We start from the raw sequence: 20,529 nt of genomic DNA, 5'->3' as shown, positions 1-20,529 counted from the left end.
AGTATATTTTGATATTTTAGATAGTCAATCATGAAGACAAAAAATTGTCTTATAGTTAAGCAAGAGATAAGAATTATCATTATCTTGTCTTCTAGTTTGTCCGGTCTCACAATCTATTTCTACATCAAACATGGTAAAACTCTCTTACTCAAAAGGAGTGAACTATTTAATAACTTCACACATATTATATGAAAAATATATAAATGAAAATAAATTAATAATACTTATATCCAATGATTCTCATCATGTATTAGTACATTACTAATATCATCAATGAATTGCAAAATATATTGATTGAGAGTAATACAAGTAATATTAATTAAAAAGTACAATTGAAAAAATGATTAATATTTTATTAAAAATTGAAAAGATTTATTCATTTTGAGACAATTATTTTTTTAAATGAATCACTTATTATGAGATAGATGAAATATTATGCACAAATAATGTGTTATATTATTTATAGATAATTTAATCTCTTAAATGTTTGGTTACAAACATATTTCCTTAATAAAAAGTCTTTTTATATTTTAAGATTGATTTTTAGCTCAAATAATCCTTAATACAAAGAAAATGCAAATGTCAATGATCTTGTAATAACTGCTTCGGGCAGCTACTACAAGAATATACCATTTATAGGTAGAGTGTAATGCAATCACGGTAGAAAATTCAAATTAATCAAAATATATAAGAATAATTTGCAATATAATTCAAATTAATAAAAATATACAAGGATAATCTACAATATTTAAAGTCTTGAACATTATGTAGAGCTTTTGAATCTAAAGAAAAAATATAGTTCTATATCAAATTCTAGTTGTAAAATAACTATAGAGAATCCAAATCCAATTAAAACGCATAGAATGCAAGAAAGAAAACACATGTCATGTTGGAGCAAACCAATAATTTTATTGGACAAATATTGAGAGTAACAAAGTCAAAAATTTGAATCTCATGTAGTCATTAATGCATGTAATTTTGCAATCTGTACATCGAAGATCGTCCATCAAAATTAGAAGATCTACTAATTTTTTCAATATTTTTAAAAATTTATTTAAAAATTTATTTAAAAATTTATTTTTAAATCGTTGAATCTTAATATACCAACTGTACCACTATATACAATTGTAATGACAAGAAATCCAAAACCCAAAACCAGCCTATAGTAATCGATACCCCCGGCGAGTTACATTCTAATCCATTATAGCCACTAACCACGTGACTTCTTAAACTAGAAAAACCAAACAATCTTTCCCTTCACCCTTTCTACTCTTTCTTTCCATGTTATTCAATAATTGGATTGGGAAAAACAATATCCCAATTCAAAACAATGTAACAAAATTATAACTCACTCTTCCACAAGCATATATTACTTAAACCAAATCCACATTTGTTTATTTTTGATGCAAAAACGATTTGCCAACAAACTCATACCATCCTCTTCTTCTTGTCTTCACCTCATACCACTAATTATTTCTTCGTCTCCACTTCTTCCTACACCAAAATCCGAAAGCTCTCTCTTAACTACTTGTTCAAATCATTCTCTTCTTAAATTTTTAAAAAACTAAATGTTGGAATTAAAGAGCCCTCTAAAGAGCAAGGAATGGTATGTTAAAATGAAGCTCATGAACAAACACAACAACACAAGACCTCAACATGACAAAACTTGTTTTTTCTTTACATATTACAAATGGGTTCTTTGGCTTTCTCTATCTCTCTATTTCTTCACCTCTTATCTCATCACCAACGACCCAATACCTCAACCAACATCACAAGACACATTAACCCATGTCTCAAATTATAAATCCAACGTTGTTTTTCATTCCCATTTCGAAACCACCAACACCACATCAACCCATAATGCTCTAGGTAATTAAGTGCACATTACGAATTACATTGAATATGACAAAATTCAAATTCTAAAATGTAATTTCCAATCAATTAATAATTCTGACAAAATCACCGTAAAAAAACTCAAACACAAAAAAACTTTTTTTTTTTTTGTTTTGATCATGACCCTTTATTTCTATTAACTCAATAATTTAAATTGCAGGGGTGTTGAAAAATTTGAAGGTGTTTATATACGAGCTACCTTCAAGATACAACAAAGATTGGCTTTTCAATGAACGTTGTAAGAGCCATTTGTTTGCATCAGAAGTTGCTATTCATAGAGCATTGTTGAAAAGTGAAGTGAGAACGTTTGACCCAAATGAAGCTGATTTCTTCTTCGTTCCCGTTTATGTATCTTGCAATTTCAGCACCGTTAATGGTTTTCCGGCAATTGGTCACGCGCGGGGTCTTATTTCCTCCGCGGTGGAACTCGTCTCCACAGAATATCCATTTTGGAATCGAAGCAGAGGATCCGATCATGTCTTCGTCGCTTCTCACGATTTCGGCGCGTGTTTTCACACCCTGGTAAGTAGTAATAAAATGCGGTGCTATTAGCACATTTGGAAGCTTTTTTTAATTAACGTGCATTTTGAATTTTTTATTTGAAGGAGGATAAGGCAATGGGTGATGGAATTCTTGGAATATTGAAGAATTCAATTGTGTTGCAAACGTTTGGTGTTGTGTACAATCATCCTTGTCAAGACGTTGAGAATGTGGTCATACCCCCTTACATTTCGCCGGAGAAAGTTTTTAATACGCTCGATAAAGCTCCGGTGAACGGACGGCGAGATATTTGGGCTTTCTTCCGTGGGAAAATGGAAGTACATCCCAAAAACGTCAGTGGACGTTTTTACAGCAAGTAATTACCATTTACCCAAAATAAAATTATTAATTAATCATATCATTAATTCGTGGCAAAAAATAATCTTATCATTAATTATATATGATTTTACAACAGTCGCAATCTGCATATAATTGTGCAAACATTGATTATATTTGACCGAAATTTTATACAATATAACAGTTTTTTAATTAATAATTTTTTTTATGAAGGCGAGTGCGAACAGAAATATGGAGAAAATTCAACGATGATAGGAGATTTTACCTACAACGGCATAGGTTTTCCGGCTACCAGAATGAAATTGCACGCTCCGTGTTTTGTCTATGTCCGTTAGGGTGGGCCCCATGGAGTCCAAGGCTCGTTGAATCTGTTGCTCTTGGATGTGTCCCCGTTGTAATTGCAGATGGCATTCGATTACCCTTTTCCTCCACCGTCAACTGGCCGGAAATATCACTCACGGTGGCAGAAAAAGATGTCGGAAAACTCGATAAAATTCTAGAGCGCGTGGCTGCTACGAACCTAACTGTCATTCAGAAGAATCTGTGGGACCCAAATACAAGGCGGGCCCTACTTTTCAATAGTGAAGTCCAAGAAGGAGATGCCACGTGGCAAGTATTATTTAGTCTGAGTCAGAAGCTTGATAGGTCCTACCGAAGAAACACAGTTAATAGCGAATTAAAACATGACACGTAATTGGATATGATTGGTTGAGAAGGTTGACAGCGAATGAAGCTGAGTTTCCTACGTGGGATGCGCTGTTGCATTGGAATTTAGCGTTGGCAAATATGGATGACAGCTGCTATTTTATTTGCCTTTTATTGGCCAGAGAGAATTCTGATAAAGTGATGGTGGGATCCACCGAGACATGCACTAGAGTAGATATTATTTTAGATTTTTTTATTTGTTTTTTGGTGAGATGGCAAGCTTTGATTCATTCGAGGTGCAAAGAGATAGATAAATAGATAGATATATTTTTTATACTCTAGACAGTAGATATTTTTTCTGTAAATAAATTACTTCATTCTTGAAATACTAGTATATATGAATAGTTTTTTAATAAAGATTTTTTAATTACTATCACATGTGTTTTTAATTATAAATGTCTATTGTAACATAATTTAGCTTTAAATATCATTATTTGACAAATTACAAAATATATTTATTAATTTCTCTAAACATAGGCCCTTTATTAATTGTTAAAGAAAAACTCTTATATTAATATTATTAATTTATTTATGAAAATTAAAATATATTTATGTGTAAATGATATTTAGAATATTTATATATAAAATTAAAATCTTAAATTTATTGTTACTATTTTCTTACTATCATTTCTGCCTCATTTAAAGTATTTTATTTAAGTTTTCATAAATTGATTAATTATATTAATTTTAATAATAGATACTGTAAGTTTAAAACAGGATTTTACCTATTATACAGTTCAAAATCATTGATGAGGGTGGAGTGAGGAAGTGTGGGTGTGTCAGAAATTGTCGGTGTTTTTTCTGTAAAAATTTGGGAAGATAGGATTGATGTCAGTGGTCACGGATTTGTGAGTTGTGGTTAGTGTGTCCCCGGACCCCAGCTATTCCATTGGGGAAAAGTGGCACCAAATTGTTTTGAGTTATATCATACTATTAGGGTAAACAATATATCGGACCCGACCGAACCCAATAGCATATTTAAGTTTATGGGTTAGAGGATTAGGCGAGTAAAAAATAAGAGTTTAAATATGTTTACATATTGGGTTTAGGTGAATAATTTGGACGCATAAATATCCAAATTTGATCGAGTTCATTATTATGATTATTAAGTTTAATTATAATTTTGGTCTCCTATTTTAGCTGAATTGCAAAAGTAGTCATCTTATTTTATTTATCTCTATTTTTGGTTCAAAAATAGAATTTTGTTCCAAATCTTGATTAAGTTTCATTTTTTGTGTGTCAGTTTAAGTCACACTATACCTCAAGATTTCATGGTACAATAATTGTACCTGAAATCTATGATTATAAATGATGTGACGTGACTTGAAAAAATAAAACTTAATCAAATTTTAGACGAAAATTCTGTTTGAGGACCAAAATTGGAAGAAATAAAATGGGGGAACTACTTTTACGATTCAGCTAAAATAGGAGGACCAAAACGGCAATTAAATATTACTATTACTATTATTATTATTATTATTATTATTATTATTATTATTATTATTATTATTATTATTAACATTATTATATATTATAATACAAAATGCCAGACATGCCTATAGGTACACAAGGTCCACCACATCCCAAATAAAATTTTTAGTTTATTTTTTATAAAAATGACCCAATTATAAATTGAAACCTTAATCTCACATTTTCCACTCTCACTCTCAAACCCAGCCGTCCCAATTTCACTCTCAAACCTAGCTGCCCTCCCCTCACTCTCAAATCAACCGCCCCACTCTATCAAACTCTTGTCTCTAATGCTCACACAGAACCACATCCATAGCCTCACATCGACGCCGCCGTCACCATCACCGCCTTCACCATCGTCGTCGTCTCACCCTATCCTTCACCATCGCCACTGTCTCACCCATCATTGTCTCACCATCTTCTGCAGTTTGTGAATGATACTTTTGTGTTAGGATTTGATCTAGTAAGAACTTTTTTTTATGAAAAACGGCTCAAAAAATACATTAGCTCTTCAACGGTAACCCGGTAAATCCGACCAGTCTAACCCAAAATCCGGTCTAAACCGCTATAAAATAATTGAAAATGGGTCTACATGTGTCACCCATGATTTGATTCGAATGTGAGATTTGAACCCGAACCCATCGGTTGTCCGTCCTGGATTGTGACTATGCCTAGATATATAACAAAGCAAACTTTTGTCCAATAACAACAAGACAATTATAATATACTCTCCTATAAAATTAAATGGCATATTTGAATTGTGTGCAACTCTTAAACAAATTATTAATTGAGTTAATTATTTAAATGTCAAATTAATATTATTTACAAAAATACTTATTAGTTAAGGGTAATAATTAATTAAAATATTATTTTTTCTATCTCACCAAGAATAATTTAGTTGATTATTTTATTTAAATTAAAAAAAGTGTATAAAAAAAATAATGAATGATACTTTTACGAAAATATTTTTATATTGACGCATTCATCATTATCATTAATACAAGGTAAAAGAATATTGAGTTATACATGTTAAATTAATTAGACGGTACAATTAAAAAAAAAGTAATTAATTTGACGAATATAATGATAATCTTAGAGTATGGGGACGATTTAGACAACACTATTATTTGTGGAGATTTTGAAACAACGTATTATAAACGTGACCTTAGTATAAAAAATGTTGGATATACCATGTTTAAACCACAATACATAACTATGGGATAAAATAAAAAAAATAAAAACAATTTGACTAAACAAAAATTCTTTTTTGCTACAACCTAATTTTCCTAATAGTATTTTCCCAAATTACTTGAATTCCCCCAAAAACCCTTAACCATTAACCTCAAAAAATATATTATGCAACACATACAAATCTATAGTCTTAAATAAAAAACTGTTGTTTATGTTTTTGACAGCGTTATAAATGTGTTGTCTAATGATGTATAAAAAATCGTGGCCTAACTGTATATGCAACATTTTATAAAATGTTGGCAAAATCAATTCATAAAATTGTGGCCTGAAACATTCAAACAAATCATGACCTCTTTGAGTATATTCACTAATGCTTTTATAGAATTCGTTGACAAACATAAAAAATCGTTGTCTTAAAGAAAATGTCACAACCACTTACACCACACTTTATAAGCCGTTGTCAAATCATTATCTAACCTTTATGCCACATATTTTTCCATTTACACCATACTTTTTTAATGTTGCCCAACTTAAAAATGTTATAGTGAAAGTTAGTGCATCATCTTGACTTTTTATTTTTGTGACATTGTTAGACTTTTTTGAGTGTTTTCTACACCTCTCTATTTCGGGGACTCTAGACTTATTCCTATTGGTTATCTTGGATGTTGCGTCGACTCGTAAACGTTGATTGTCTAATGGAATTGAAGAATTATGGGGGAGACTTGATGCATTGAGGATGACATACATCCTCGTTCATTTGAAAAAGTGTCATTATACAAGGACTATTTTTATTGTTGTAGTATGGGGATTTAAATTTAATTTTGACTTTAGAAGAAGATGGAAGTGAACATAACAGTAATGTTGATACTATTTAATAACGTGTTTGAATATTTCTTCTTTACGTTCATATAATGCTTAGGATGAAAATTTTGGTATATATATACTCCTTTGCTTGAATATGAGGATAACTAGATTAAAAAAGTCGTTTTTTAAAAGAAGAATAACTCATCATGAAATATTTTTCTAGAAAAATGTGATATAATGGAATTACCCATAACTGACTTTCCTTACTTTGTTGCTACATAACCAATACGAAGAGCATAATTAGATTTGTCATGCACTCAACTATCATTAAAAATTATAAAATATTCTCTTATATTATATTCCATTAAAGTATCTATTACAACTTTTACATGATTGATACTTGTAATGAAAATACAAAAGTAAAAACAAAATTTTCGCTAACAAATGTTTTTTACTAGAGAAATAGTTAAATTAATTTTTTTTTAACATATTCAATATAAAAATTAAAATAATTATAATACATTAATTATAGTAATTTGACATTTCAATTTTTTACATTATTTTTATGAAAATAAAACACTATAAAAGTCGTTCAAGCATTTAAATTTAATAGTTTTGTATATCTTTTTATTATAATCTACATGAGGTAAATATTATCCTCAACATAAATATTAGAGCAATTATAATCACTAATTATAATATTTTCACACTTTAATTTTTCAGGTTGTGTTTTTGAAAATAAATGACTATAGAGGCCGTTGGTGCATTTAACTTTAATATTTTGTATATATTTAAGTTTTAATTTATTATAAAAAAATCATACAAGAAATAAATATTTATCATTAAAGAATTGAATTAAAATTAGTATTTTTTAATATCGTTAACAAAAAGTGAGATCAATTATAATATACAAACTACAATTTTACACACATAAATTTTTTTACATTATTTATATAAAAAAGAGTCAATAAAAAAGTTTTCGAAAAATATAATTCAAATATCGGACAAATGTTTGTCACCTAATCATTTAGTTTAATTTAGTTTTTTATTGATATTTTCTAAATAAACATTAGAATAATTATACAATAGTGATTATAATTTATTATAAAAATCACACATGAAAAATATTATCTTAAAAAATTAGTTAAAATTTGTGTTATTTTTAATATTATCGACATAAAAAGAAAAATAATTATACTAAACAAACTACAATTTTTCACACGTCAATTTTTTTACGTTGTTTTTGTGAAAATAAATCACTAAAAAAATAACAGGAGCATATAATTCAAATACAACAAATCTCTATCATTAATTAATTAGTTCAATTTAATATTTTTTTTATATCTTTTAAATAAACATGAAAATAATTATAAAATATTAATTATAATTTATTACAAAAATTATACACTAAACAAATATTTGTCACTAAATGAATAATTAAAATTTGTAATTTTAATATCGTCGACATATAAATAAGAACAATTATAATACAATAACTATAATTTTGTAACAGTCACATTTTTTACCTTCTTTATATGAAAATAAGTCACTAAGAATAAGTTATAGAGTACAATTCAAACATGGGACAATATTTGTTACTAATGTATATGTTTAATTTAGTATTTCTGAAAAACATATAAATATAGATTGATGAAAAAATTGTAATATATAAATTTTAACTATTATTTATTAAAACTTTACTCGGGATAAAAAATTTGTCACTAAAAAATTCAAAAAAAAAAAAAAAAACGAGACAAATATTTATTATTGATTAATATAAAACAACATGAGATACATATTTTTCATTCATACATACAAATATACAAGATATATTTTTGTCATTGGTAAATATAAAAAAAAAAAACATGATCAATATTTATCAATTTTAAATATAAAAAACATGAGATAAATATTTATAATTGATAAATAAAAATAACACATGACAAATATTTATCATTGAAACAATCAAACATACATGATACATGTTTGTAATTCATAAATATAAAAAATTACAAAATAAATATTTATCATTGATAAATTTAAAAAACATACGAAAAATATATGTTATCGTTACATAAAAAAATAGGAGACCCACATTTGTTACTAATAAATATAAAACACTCAAAAACAATTGTTATTGATACATAAAGAGAACACAAGACAAATATTTTTTACTTATAAATATAAAAAAATTATGAGAGAATTATTTATCATTGTTAAATATTAAAAAAGACACATAATAAATAATAATTATTAATAAATATAAAATAGTACATGAAAAATATTTATTATCGATAAATATAAAAAATTTATGAAATAAATATTTATCATTAATGCATAAAAAATACGGAATAAAAATTTAACAATAAAAAACATAACAAAACCATGTAATAAAGGACACTTTTTTTTATAATTTTCAAATAAAAATAAGAGCAATTAAAATATATTAAATATAATTTGCTATTAAAACCATATACATAATAAATATTTACCATTAAAAGATTATCTAAAATTAGTATCGTCTACATGACACATCTCATAATTAGAAATTGGAACAAAGGAGAGGAATTATCAGGTATAAGAGAAATCAGGAAAGAAGAAACATTTTCTAACCACACATGATTGGAGGATGTTCATCCCAAAAAATACGGTGAATTAAAGGAACCCACAATTTGGCAGCGAGAAATTCTTGGATTCTTTAATCCAGTAGTATTTTTGGGTTGAAAAATGTTATCAAATGCTCCAAACTATTAATATTTTTTTAGATGTGAGTAAACATGGTAGGGCGGATGGACATTTTCTCACACATGATTGAGATAAAATATGGTCTCTTTAGCTAAACAATTGGTGACCGTGTTATGTTTTCTATTTTCACATAATATTCTATTAGGCATTCTCACATTTAAATTTGTCGTCCACGCACAATTAACGTGAAAATACAATTTTATCTTTTTAAATCATCTATAAAACTTTTAACATTTTTAAGTTTCTATTTTTTCACCCCCTTACATAATTTTAGAAAAATTACTTTAAACTTTGAAATTTTGAAAATCTTCGAAATTAAAAGTAAGTGGTACTCAAAAATTTCAAACTTTCAAAATAATTTTTTTTTAACTTTTTAAAAGTTTCGAACAATTCAAAATAGAAATTTTCCTGTTTCAAAAAATCTGAAATTTTTATGTTTCAAAAATTTTAGATTGCTTGAAACTTTCGAAAATTTGAAAATGTTCTATTTCGAAAGTTTTGAATTGTTTGAAACTTTTGAAAATCTAGAAAGTTAATGTTTTAGAACTTTGTAATTTTTGAATGCCACTTACTTTTGATTTCGAAGATTTTAAATTTTCGAATGTTAAAGTAATTTTTCTAAAGTTTTGAAAAGGGAGGTGAAAAATGGAAAGATAAAAAAGTTGAAGGTTTTACATATAGTTAAAAAGATAAAAATTATATTTTCATTTTAATCAGAAGATGACAAATTTAGATTTGGGGTGCAAGATAGAAACCTCCTATTCACATGAAGAAAACCCAGAGAAGTTAAATTGGGCTTGAATGGAAACAATAGCTCTATTGACAGGGCCCAAGTATTCCATAAAGTCATTGGTTATTTCTTTGGTGGTGTACTAGTACATTGGTTTGCCTCCTCATATTATATTCTTATAATATAAATCGACTTTGCTTTAAAGTTAATGCGCCCGTGATACTCTAACTATATCTTAATTTTTCTTATAAATTGAAGAAAGTTTAGAGAAAATTTAATGTCCCCTTAAAAAGATTCCATAAACTACAACTTGAAGTGAGGGTTTAAAGAGATCCTTCAAGGGTCTCACAGCTGCACTATAACTCAATAAATGATTCACCGTTCACGTTAATTTAGGCATTGCTTCTGATTCATAAGTAAACAAAATTCAAATTACAAAAACTAAAGGAAATTTTCCCTTCAACCCCTAAATTCTAAAAAAAACTTTAAAAATTTTAAAATACCTCCACATAATCGGTCAATCTAAACGATAATTTTTTGGATTGACCGATTGAATAATATAAAATATTAACTTTAAAATTTGAAGATTTTAAAAATTAATTCTGAAAACTAACAATTTTTACTAATAGATTGATCGATTTGGTAGACATATTTTTGAACTTTTAAGGGGTTTATGAGAACATTGGGAGTGAGATGAGAAATTCTCAAATTAAATTAATTTGTTCAAAAATCCACAAAGGCCTTTGCATGCATATTTGTTGTCCGATAAAGCAAGTACTTAAAAGATCTCACTCCTATGCTCAATTTTGACATGGTCAGATCTCAAGTACTTAGCCCAAATGACTTGTTGATGCACAATGTTGTAAACATTTTCAATCTCTCAACCATGGTACTTTCTATGTATTTTTCACTAATCTTGTTTCTCAATGTCACTTTGAATTTGAGGATGAGGAAGAGAACAATGAAAGAGAAAGCATTGTATTGGTTTCTTGTTCACTTTCTGGATCCACATTTGTCTTTTCCTTGACATTTTCTGAATTTTGACTTAGCTTTAGCTCTAGGAAACTTGGCAATTGTTTTTTGTCATTCAATCTTTTTAGTTGGGCTTTGACATCACTTTGCTTTGATACTTGAGTTTGGTGTATGAATTCTTGCATTTTATCTTTTTTATCATGTACCTAGAGTCCAAATGAAACAAAATTTAAGTGCCAAAAAATGTAAACAATAAATAAAAGTAGATAATTTTATTTTTAAGAGACAAAAAAAATAAAATGTTATTAATACCCTATTAACACTTTGTTAGTACATCTCCTCCCACCCAATGATCACTCCAAAATAGTTTCCTCTTCATCCCCATAATTCTATTAATGAAATTTGTAAACCCATTTTAATTATCACCCAACCCTTTCCACACTCTTAATATCTTTTAGTCATACCTTTTACTTTACTCTTCCCTTCCACCTCACCATATTTTTTTAAATACTTTGTACCAAAGACTTTCCTTATCCACTTATAATTTAAATATCTTTATTGTATGCAATGTTGTACATGTTAGAAAAACTTTTTAATGTAATTTTTTTTGAAGTGTTACTTATTATTGAATATAAAAAATAGATCGAGATTCCTTACAATTATGAACTCTTGTTTTTGTCACATTAAGTGAGTTCATCATAAAATATCTTATTATTAAGATTGAATACTTCAAATTTTGATCACACATTTTAACTCTCATAATAATACAATTGAAATGGGAGTTATTCAATCTTAATTAAACGTTTTGTTATGCACAATATTGCATCAAATGTTAATATTTTCAATTTTCACATTAAATATAAAATTGTTATTATATTTTTACTTTCTTTCTTATATGTGAATATTTGTACATAAAAGAATAAAGGGACTATTTTTCATAAAAATATTTGAAAAAGAAAAACAAAGTAAAAACAGTTTAGTACTTGTTTAATAAATTATTACTTGTTTAGATGCATTTTAAACCCAATAAACCACTTCAATTTATATTTTCTTCGGATGGAGTAAAAAAAAAGTTGAGTTAATGTAGTTTTTTACCTCGGCACCAAACATCTTGAAGACAGGACTGCATGAAGTAGGTTGATAATGTTGTTTATTGATAGAGTTAGAATAGGTGCTCCATGGAAAATGTTGTGCATTATGGCCATCCTTAGATAAACTTATAAATTCTTGATTTTCACTTCCTTGAGGTAGTAATTGCCTTACTTGGCTTCCATTATTTCTTGTTATTGCATCCTTTACATCAAATAGATGAGAACTTGTCTTATAGAAATCTTTGTCCCACCCTGAACTTGATCTTAAGATCATGTGATTGTTGAAAAGTCCACTCTGATGAAATCTACAAAGAGAACATTAAGGAATTATCAAAATTAATCAACTTCATTCATGTTTTAAATGTTTCTATTTTATTTTAAATTTTCACTAATAATACGTAGAAATTATAAATAAATAAAATGTTTTCAATGTATTTTTTAAGATCAACTTAATAGAGTAAAAACATTTTATACATTCATTTGAATGTGTTGTCTGCCACATCGTTTAATGCACATGTAATATACTTTTTCACTTTCAATATATAAAAATTAAATACTTTTTTGTTTATAAAAAAAAAACTTTTTCTTCTTAAAAAATATATTTTTTACTATACTATTCAATGAACACAAAAATAATAGTAGTATATATTTCTTTTGTCCCTAAATATAATATCATTTTGAGAAATTTCGTTATCTTTTTATATATCATATCTTTTAAATTATTAATTTTATTAATTATTTTCTTATTAATTTATTTTATATTCTTTTTACAGCCAACAATAAATAGTATGATGAAAACATAACTTCTCTCTAACGACGGATATATTTTTTAAAAAATAGTATCAATTATTTACAAATTTACCATGTCCCGGGAGTTTAACCGCTTCTACTAGACTCAACATTTCTCGGTCAAATTGAATATTATTACTACTGACATTCTTAATTTTTGTTTTTAATTTAATGATCAATAGAGTCATATACTCCTTGGTCTTAATTATTAACAAAAGTAATTATTTTCACTATTATTAAAAATGATAGTTACGTATATTTAATTTTCTTATTTTCATATTAAAAGGAAATATAATGATTAACTTACCCTAATTACTCCCTTCCTCTTTTTTATAAGCACTTATTGAATGTTTTATACATATTAAGAAAGTGATTGATGTAATTAATGTGTATGTTTTGTAACTTTTTCTTCTAAATTATTATTGTGTATTGATGTATTTAATTAATATCAACTTTTTATATTCTTAAATAAATTAATAATTTAAATAAAATTATATTTAAAAATAAATAAATATAACTAATAATTTGCATACAAACATATATTTAAAACAAATAATACTTTCAATGATATTTATAATTAATAACGAAGGAAGTACTATGATAAATTGATAATCTCTCACACTATTAAAAATGAATGCAAGTATATTTTTAGAATAATGTTATTAAATTGTAGATATTTAATTAACTTTTGATTATATTTGAATTCAACAATATATATAGTATTTAATAAGTGAGGGAGCATTAATTTACCTTGAAGCGCCGTGATCTTTGATTTCATTATATGGTTGTTTCATTAGTGGAGACGATGGGTTCAAATAATTATTGTCAACCCCAAACTGTCCTTCTACATTAAATCTTCCATACATATCCAAAATGTGATGATGTCTTCCTTGTATTGTCCTTTTTTGGGATAAAACTGAAATAAAACAAAGTGAATCATGCATGTCATATAATATGTTTATAGTAAACCATTGGAAACATCAAATCAAATAGCTACACTCGTTTTGTGCAATGTGCTCAAAACATTATTTTGCTAACATTAATACTATTAATAAGGTTATGAAACATTTATTTACCTTGGCCGGACGCATCAAGCTTTTTACTTCGATACATCTGAACCTCCAAAAAATATCCATAATTAAAAAACGTTACAAGAAAGGTATTCCGTACAATACAAAATAAAATTAATTACTACTAGGCAAAAGGACATAGGTTAAATTCTATATAGCTTGAGAATATATCGAGCAACAAATTAAAGTAACCTCAATATTTAAGTGTTGTACATAGGTTAAATTCTATACACGAATTTACTAGTACTTATATTACCTGCAAATGACTCTTCACATGTGCAATGCTAAGTCCTCTTACATTCATCAACTGGAGAACCAACTTTGGAGTTGCTCCTATTATCAACAAAAATTAACAAAAACACTCAAAAAAACAGCTAGTTTTTTTTTTAAAAAAAGCATCAAAGAATATATGTCCATCAATATAAAAAACTTCAAATCATATAAACCATGACATTAAAAAGAATTGCCTGTTGGTTCCTTATTTTTAGTTGTTGTTTTAATGTTATTTACTCATTCTAAAAAAAATCAATATTCATATAACTATATATATTTTCTTTAATACATTTAACTATTTATCATTTTATTTCGCTTATTTATCTATATGTAATAATATTGTATTGAACTTTGAAAATAAAAACATAAAATATTTTCTAAGAATACAATTCAAAGATCAAAACACCACATATCATAGCTAGCAATTGTTTCATTTGGTCATCAAGGGTAATGAAATTAAATAAAATTAATCCAAATAACTTAATGTACATTTAAGTATATACAAAATTGAAATGAGTGACACTTACTTTCTTGTCCTCCAAGCCTCTCAACAGCATGCACAAAAGCTAAATGAAGATCAGGAGTCCAACGAAGCCTAGGCATTTTGGACCTAACATATTGCCTAACCGTACTTCCACGCCCTTTTCCTTCTTCACTACAATTATTATTATTATTATTGCTACTCAAATTCTCTTCTTGTGATGATATGTCATTGTTGCTAATTATCTCACCACAATGGCTATCACTAATTAGTATCATTTCATTGTCATCTCCATCATCCACCACCTCTTCGTTTAAGTCGAAGAAGGAACATTTTCTTCGACTTGCAGAAGAGGGTTTCGCGTCGATACTGCTACTACCTTCACTCTTGTCTTCATCACATATGCAAATTCTCTCAGCCATTTATCCACAATTTTCTTCTTCTAGTTACTATATTGTTTCCTGGTAGACACAAAAATTTCAGCCAACATAGAAGTTTGAACTTGCTCAATATAATTATAACCATATACATGTTAGGTAAATAATATATGGGCAAAAATAAATGCATTTTTATAGAGACACACGTTGTTTTGTTTTAGAAGGAATCATGTTTTGTTACATTTGTACCAAAAAATTATTAAAATGTGTGCTTCTTCCTAGGTCTTGGAATTCCAAACTCATCTATATAACCTACAATTAATTTGAAAATTGTTACATTGAAGATTGCATCTTACCTTAGAGATATACTTAGTCTATAAAAGTAAGTGAATCAGTATGCAATATAAATTAAATATAAACAAAAATGATATTTAAAAGTTAATATATGTAGTTTAAAATTTAAATTAGATACATTGAATTTTCAAAACTATCATTTTTTTTTTTATATTTCATTTCGAAAGTATATAAAAAACTTTAATTATTTATATAAATTTTTTTTCATTCTATTTTCATTTTGAAAACTTATAAGGGTGTAGAGGTTGTGGAATAATATGAAAGATGGGAACAATAGTTGTGGGAAACACCAAAATCACATTCGAAAATCATAGTAAATAGTAAACTACACATTGGATAGACTTCAAAAATTATAGTAAAAGAGTTCTAAATTTACTTTTGCAGTTGTTCACTATTCAACCAAACACATACTTTCACATATGAACTACTTGGATTGTTCAAAAGATAATAGTTTGATTTTGAGTTTGTAATCTAAATACGTGTTGAAGTAATTCTTGTATTCTATTAAGCATTTTTTTAAATAAAAATAATAATTCTATTGAGCAAAGTATATCTTCAACATATTTCTAAATTAATTGATCAAAGTGTATTAAGACTAGATCCAATAAAAATCAAGATTTGAAATCAAATGCTAAAAAAGAAACAAAAATCCTAAAAAGGTCTAATATGCATGTATATGTATATAATGATGAAAGATTAAAGAACATCCCTAATGAAAAAGACTTAGTTCCATTAATTGTTCAAAAAGTGTGTGTGTGTGTGTGAGAGAGAGAGAGAGGGGGGGTGTAAGTAGCTAGTTATGTGCAAACCATTGGTGAGGATGAAGCTTAAGAAGTACTTTCTTCCAAGATATCTTCAACGATTGGACAGATGCTACTAGCCAACTCTTGTTTCCAAGATCCAAGAAAGCCAATTATTTCTCGGAGAATCCTATGAATCAACTTTGCAACTCACTAATTCATGTTTGTTGATCCAAATATATTTGTTGATGATTGAGAAGAAAAACCCTACGTTGGTAGGTTTCTTTTTGTGTTTTAGCAAATGAGACTTGCTGGAATTGGAATGTAAGGAAAATAATTAAGCTTAAAATACCATAGGCACATCAAATATTCTCACATATATTCAAATATCATAAAATATGCTATATGTAGAAGACAATGGTCGGACATTAAACCACTTGTGTGTGTATATAATTTAATTCATTTTCATTATTTTTATGTTTTATTCATTTCGTTTCACAATAACAATCACAATATTTTATTATTTTATACAAATTAAAAAATAATTAATAAATAAATAAATCATTTTATTTAATTACCTTTATTTATTATTATGTATCTCAATTATTTTAAATAGAAAATAATACTTAAAGAATTATGTACATAAAAATAGTTAGAGAGTATTGTTAAAAAAAATAATTAAAATTAAAAATTTATTATTTTTTAAATGTTTTTTTGCCAATGTGATAAGTTATGAGACATAATTAAAATATTTGTTTTTGACAAAAATTAACAATGAGTTATGAAGTAGCTAGCTAGGTAGCTAAGAGCTAACAGCATATAAGAGATTAAAGGCACACGTATGACCCCTATCTTGGACTATTGAGAATCATGTGATTTTCTTAGCTTTTTTAATCTTTCCAATTTGTCTTTGACAAGTTCTTGTATTTTCTTTTTCTCCGTAATAATCTTTACTAGCTACTAGTATTAGTTGACCTCTGTTACTGATAGCTCCTATTTGTTTTTATATTATTTTATAAGAAAAAATATTCTTAAAATGTGCTATATATAGTAATATGAAATTACATGCGTATATTGACCAAGACTATCATAAAGTCTGAGCTCTAGTAGTCCACAAATATATCCCTTATACTCCTTTAATTCACTTTGGTTATAAAAATATAATATTGCATGCTGAAAGGTTATTTTCATACTCTTTCTTTTATATGTGTTTTTGGACAAATGATAATAATAAAATAATGTAATGTGTGATATATTGTGAAAGACAAATAAAAATAAAACTTGGGTTTCGCATAATATATACAAGTTTAAAAGTGGATGGATAACATTTTTAGTAAAAAAATTACTTTAATAAAAAATAGAGAATACATGAACTATTTGATTAAAATGTATTAAATATAACAAGATCCACTTTTGAATTAAGTTCCATAAATGTGTTAGTCCAACAAATCCAAATGTCAAAAGATTAGCTAGTACAAAACATAAACTCAAAAGTATTTAGATACATTAATTAAACCATCTAAACAAACACCGATCCATATCACCTTCTATTAAAATCTTCAACATTCATGCCGTCGAACATAGATAATTATTCTATTTTGATCGGATATTCCATATTTAAATTTGGAATTTTAAATCTGAAAAAGAAACTAGACACATTAATTAAACCACCTTAACATAAATGGATTCAGATCGCCTCCCATAAAAATCTCCTACATTCATGCAAATATTGAACATCAATATAATCGTTCGATCTTAAATAAAATATTTTAATTTAAATTAAATATTTTAAATTACAAAATAAATAAAATATCTTAATTTAAATTCAATATTTTAAATTACAAAATAAGACGACCACTAATATCTTTTATCGAAATAAATGCATGAAAGTCGACTACCTTAAATTCAATTTCAAAATATACAGTCTCTCTCCATGTGTGTGTGTGAAATATAATTTATCAACATACAAAAATCTATGGATGCTGAGCATGCAGTATAGATTAACTAAAACTAATTACTTCAAAATTTGGTCTTAGTAAGCTATATAGCTAGTGATAATTAACTAATACTAAAATGAGCTTCAAATCCCAAAAACTAAAAATATTCAACACATTTGATTTCGAAAAGTTCATGTCAGTATGTCTTACCCTTATAATAAAGGTGACATGCGCAATGATAGGGGTAAAGAAATTATATGTAGGGGCAACAGCTTAATTTTGTCTCATATGCTTCTTTTTTATCGATCATTAATTAATTAATTAATTTTGATCAATATGTCCGAGAAAATGTTCCACCAGCACCTGGTTAATTTTAAGTAATTAAATTTACACAATACAAAATATTTATAGACTCAAAAAAAAAAATGATACAATACATGCATGTTTTTATTTATTTATTTCGAAAAAACTACAATACATGCATGGTAAATATATACGACAGATTTGTTATATTTGATATTCTCTTAAAATGTCTCATTTTGTGGATGGTCTTCCTATTGTCCAAGAATTTACTTTCTCGAGCATCTTAGAGAGAATTCAAGCCATTTGTCATGAGATCATGAAGATTATATTATTTAATAAAAAATATTTATTCAACAAATTCTTGCATAGTGTAGGTCCCAAAGAGGAATCATTTTCAAGGATTAGGTTTTGGCTACAAGACACCTAAATTTGACTAAGAGGGAGAGATAAAGTAAATAAAGACAAATATTCGAAGGATTAAAGAAAGCAATTGGATTGGAAAAGTTACACTTGAGAGAAGAAAATCGATTCTCGTGCTTATTTACAAGAAAATAAGAGAATGAATTCTATTGCTCTTACGTACCGATTTATTCTAAAATATTTCTTGTTTGTCATTTTCTTTGCATGGGAGTTGACATGTTGTTTAATTTAGGAACACTTGCAGAGGAGCAAAGAATCTTTCCCAGAATTATGGTTTTATTATTATATCATATCATTAATTAATTTTGGAAATAAATTAATTAATATCTTTTGCCCGTTGGCAAAGATCTACTACCACCTTGTTGTGTAGTAATTTAATTAAATTAAATTTGTTTACATAATTTAATTACATTCAATTTGCCTGGTCAATTCCAGCCACTTTATGCACAGCTACACTATTTTTTTTTATCTACTACTAGTAGTAGTGAAGTCATTTTCTTCGCTTTTCTACTCATTTTAATATTATTTTTTTGAATTTCACACTCACCTATACATATTTTAAAGAAAATAATTAGTAAAGGAGAAATTTTGATTAATTAAAATGATACTAATTACTATTTTACAATTATTTCTGAAAAAAATTGAAGTTGATATTTTAAAGTTACGTGATTAAGTTATTGTCCCTGAATTAACATTTAAGTATTATACATATTATTGTTATATACTAGTTTCTAATTACAGTATAAATGTTGTAGTAATTTTTTATTAGAATCGAAGTTATTTTAAACTATTTCCTGAATGAAATATAACAATATTTTCTCAAATTTTTTAAAATAAAATATAAACAAAAATCAACAATATCTATCTCTTATTTAATGATAAATTTTTTAAATCATCCCTCATTTAACAAAACTATTTACAGTTTCAATTATCCAATTTATCAGTCATTAGGGGTAGTTTAGACAATAAACTTGATTTTTTATTGAAAAAACATACATTGAATGTGATCAATAATATTTTTTAATATGTATAATTTATTTATAACTTATTACGGATGGAGTATCTTTTATTTGTTGAAAGTGATCATATAGTTTTACAAAATTTCAACAAATATAAAAGAATGTATGAATACCAAAGTGGTTCACTATATATGTTGTGTTATATACTAGTATCTCCGGTTATACACAATCGAGAACGCATTATTATTTAATGCACAATTTCTAAAAAATACTTATACAAATACTAGTCTATATATTGGGATATGTGTAATTGTGTTTTTCTTTTATTGACAAATGTTATTGGATGTTTTGTAAAACTCGTTAATTGGTTTAGAAATATATGAACAAT

The 20,529-nt window shown here is 26.7% G+C and overlaps 2 protein-coding genes across 2 annotated transcripts; one reads left to right on the top strand and one right to left on the bottom strand.

Annotated features, from left to right (window-relative positions):
• Window positions 1–1,162: 1,162 nt before the first annotated feature.
• LOC101499733 (probable glucuronoxylan glucuronosyltransferase IRX7) lies at window positions 1,163–3,808 on the top strand. Its single transcript, XM_004487510.4, has 4 exons — window positions 1,163–1,869; window positions 2,054–2,415; window positions 2,499–2,749; window positions 2,944–3,808. Exons 1-4 carry the CDS (start codon window positions 1,569–1,571, stop codon window positions 3,422–3,424), a joined length of 1,395 nt encoding a protein of 464 aa, XP_004487567.1. The 5' UTR covers window positions 1,163–1,568; the 3' UTR covers window positions 3,425–3,808.
• Window positions 3,809–10,962: 7,154 nt separating this feature from the next.
• On the bottom strand, window positions 10,963–16,907 carry LOC101500041 (uncharacterized). The gene is made up of 7 exons (XM_004487511.4): window positions 16,592–16,907; window positions 15,098–15,512; window positions 14,554–14,630; window positions 14,304–14,340; window positions 13,978–14,143; window positions 12,443–12,743; window positions 10,963–11,553 (listed from the first exon to the last, which is right to left on the bottom strand). The coding sequence occupies exons 2-7, from the start codon at window positions 15,471–15,473 to the stop codon at window positions 11,305–11,307; spliced, it is 1,206 nt and encodes a 401-aa protein (XP_004487568.1). The 5' UTR covers window positions 15,474–15,512; window positions 16,592–16,907; the 3' UTR covers window positions 10,963–11,304.
• Window positions 16,908–20,529: the final 3,622 nt, after the last annotated feature.

The sequence above is a fragment of the Cicer arietinum genome, chromosome 1, assembly GCF_000331145.2.
Source record: "Cicer arietinum cultivar CDC Frontier isolate Library 1 chromosome 1, Cicar.CDCFrontier_v2.0, whole genome shotgun sequence".
NCBI classification, from domain to species: domain Eukaryota; kingdom Viridiplantae; phylum Streptophyta; class Magnoliopsida; order Fabales; family Fabaceae; genus Cicer; species Cicer arietinum.
Note: the sequence above shows the minus strand (reverse complement) of the source record. Positions and strands in the feature narration are given on the sequence as shown.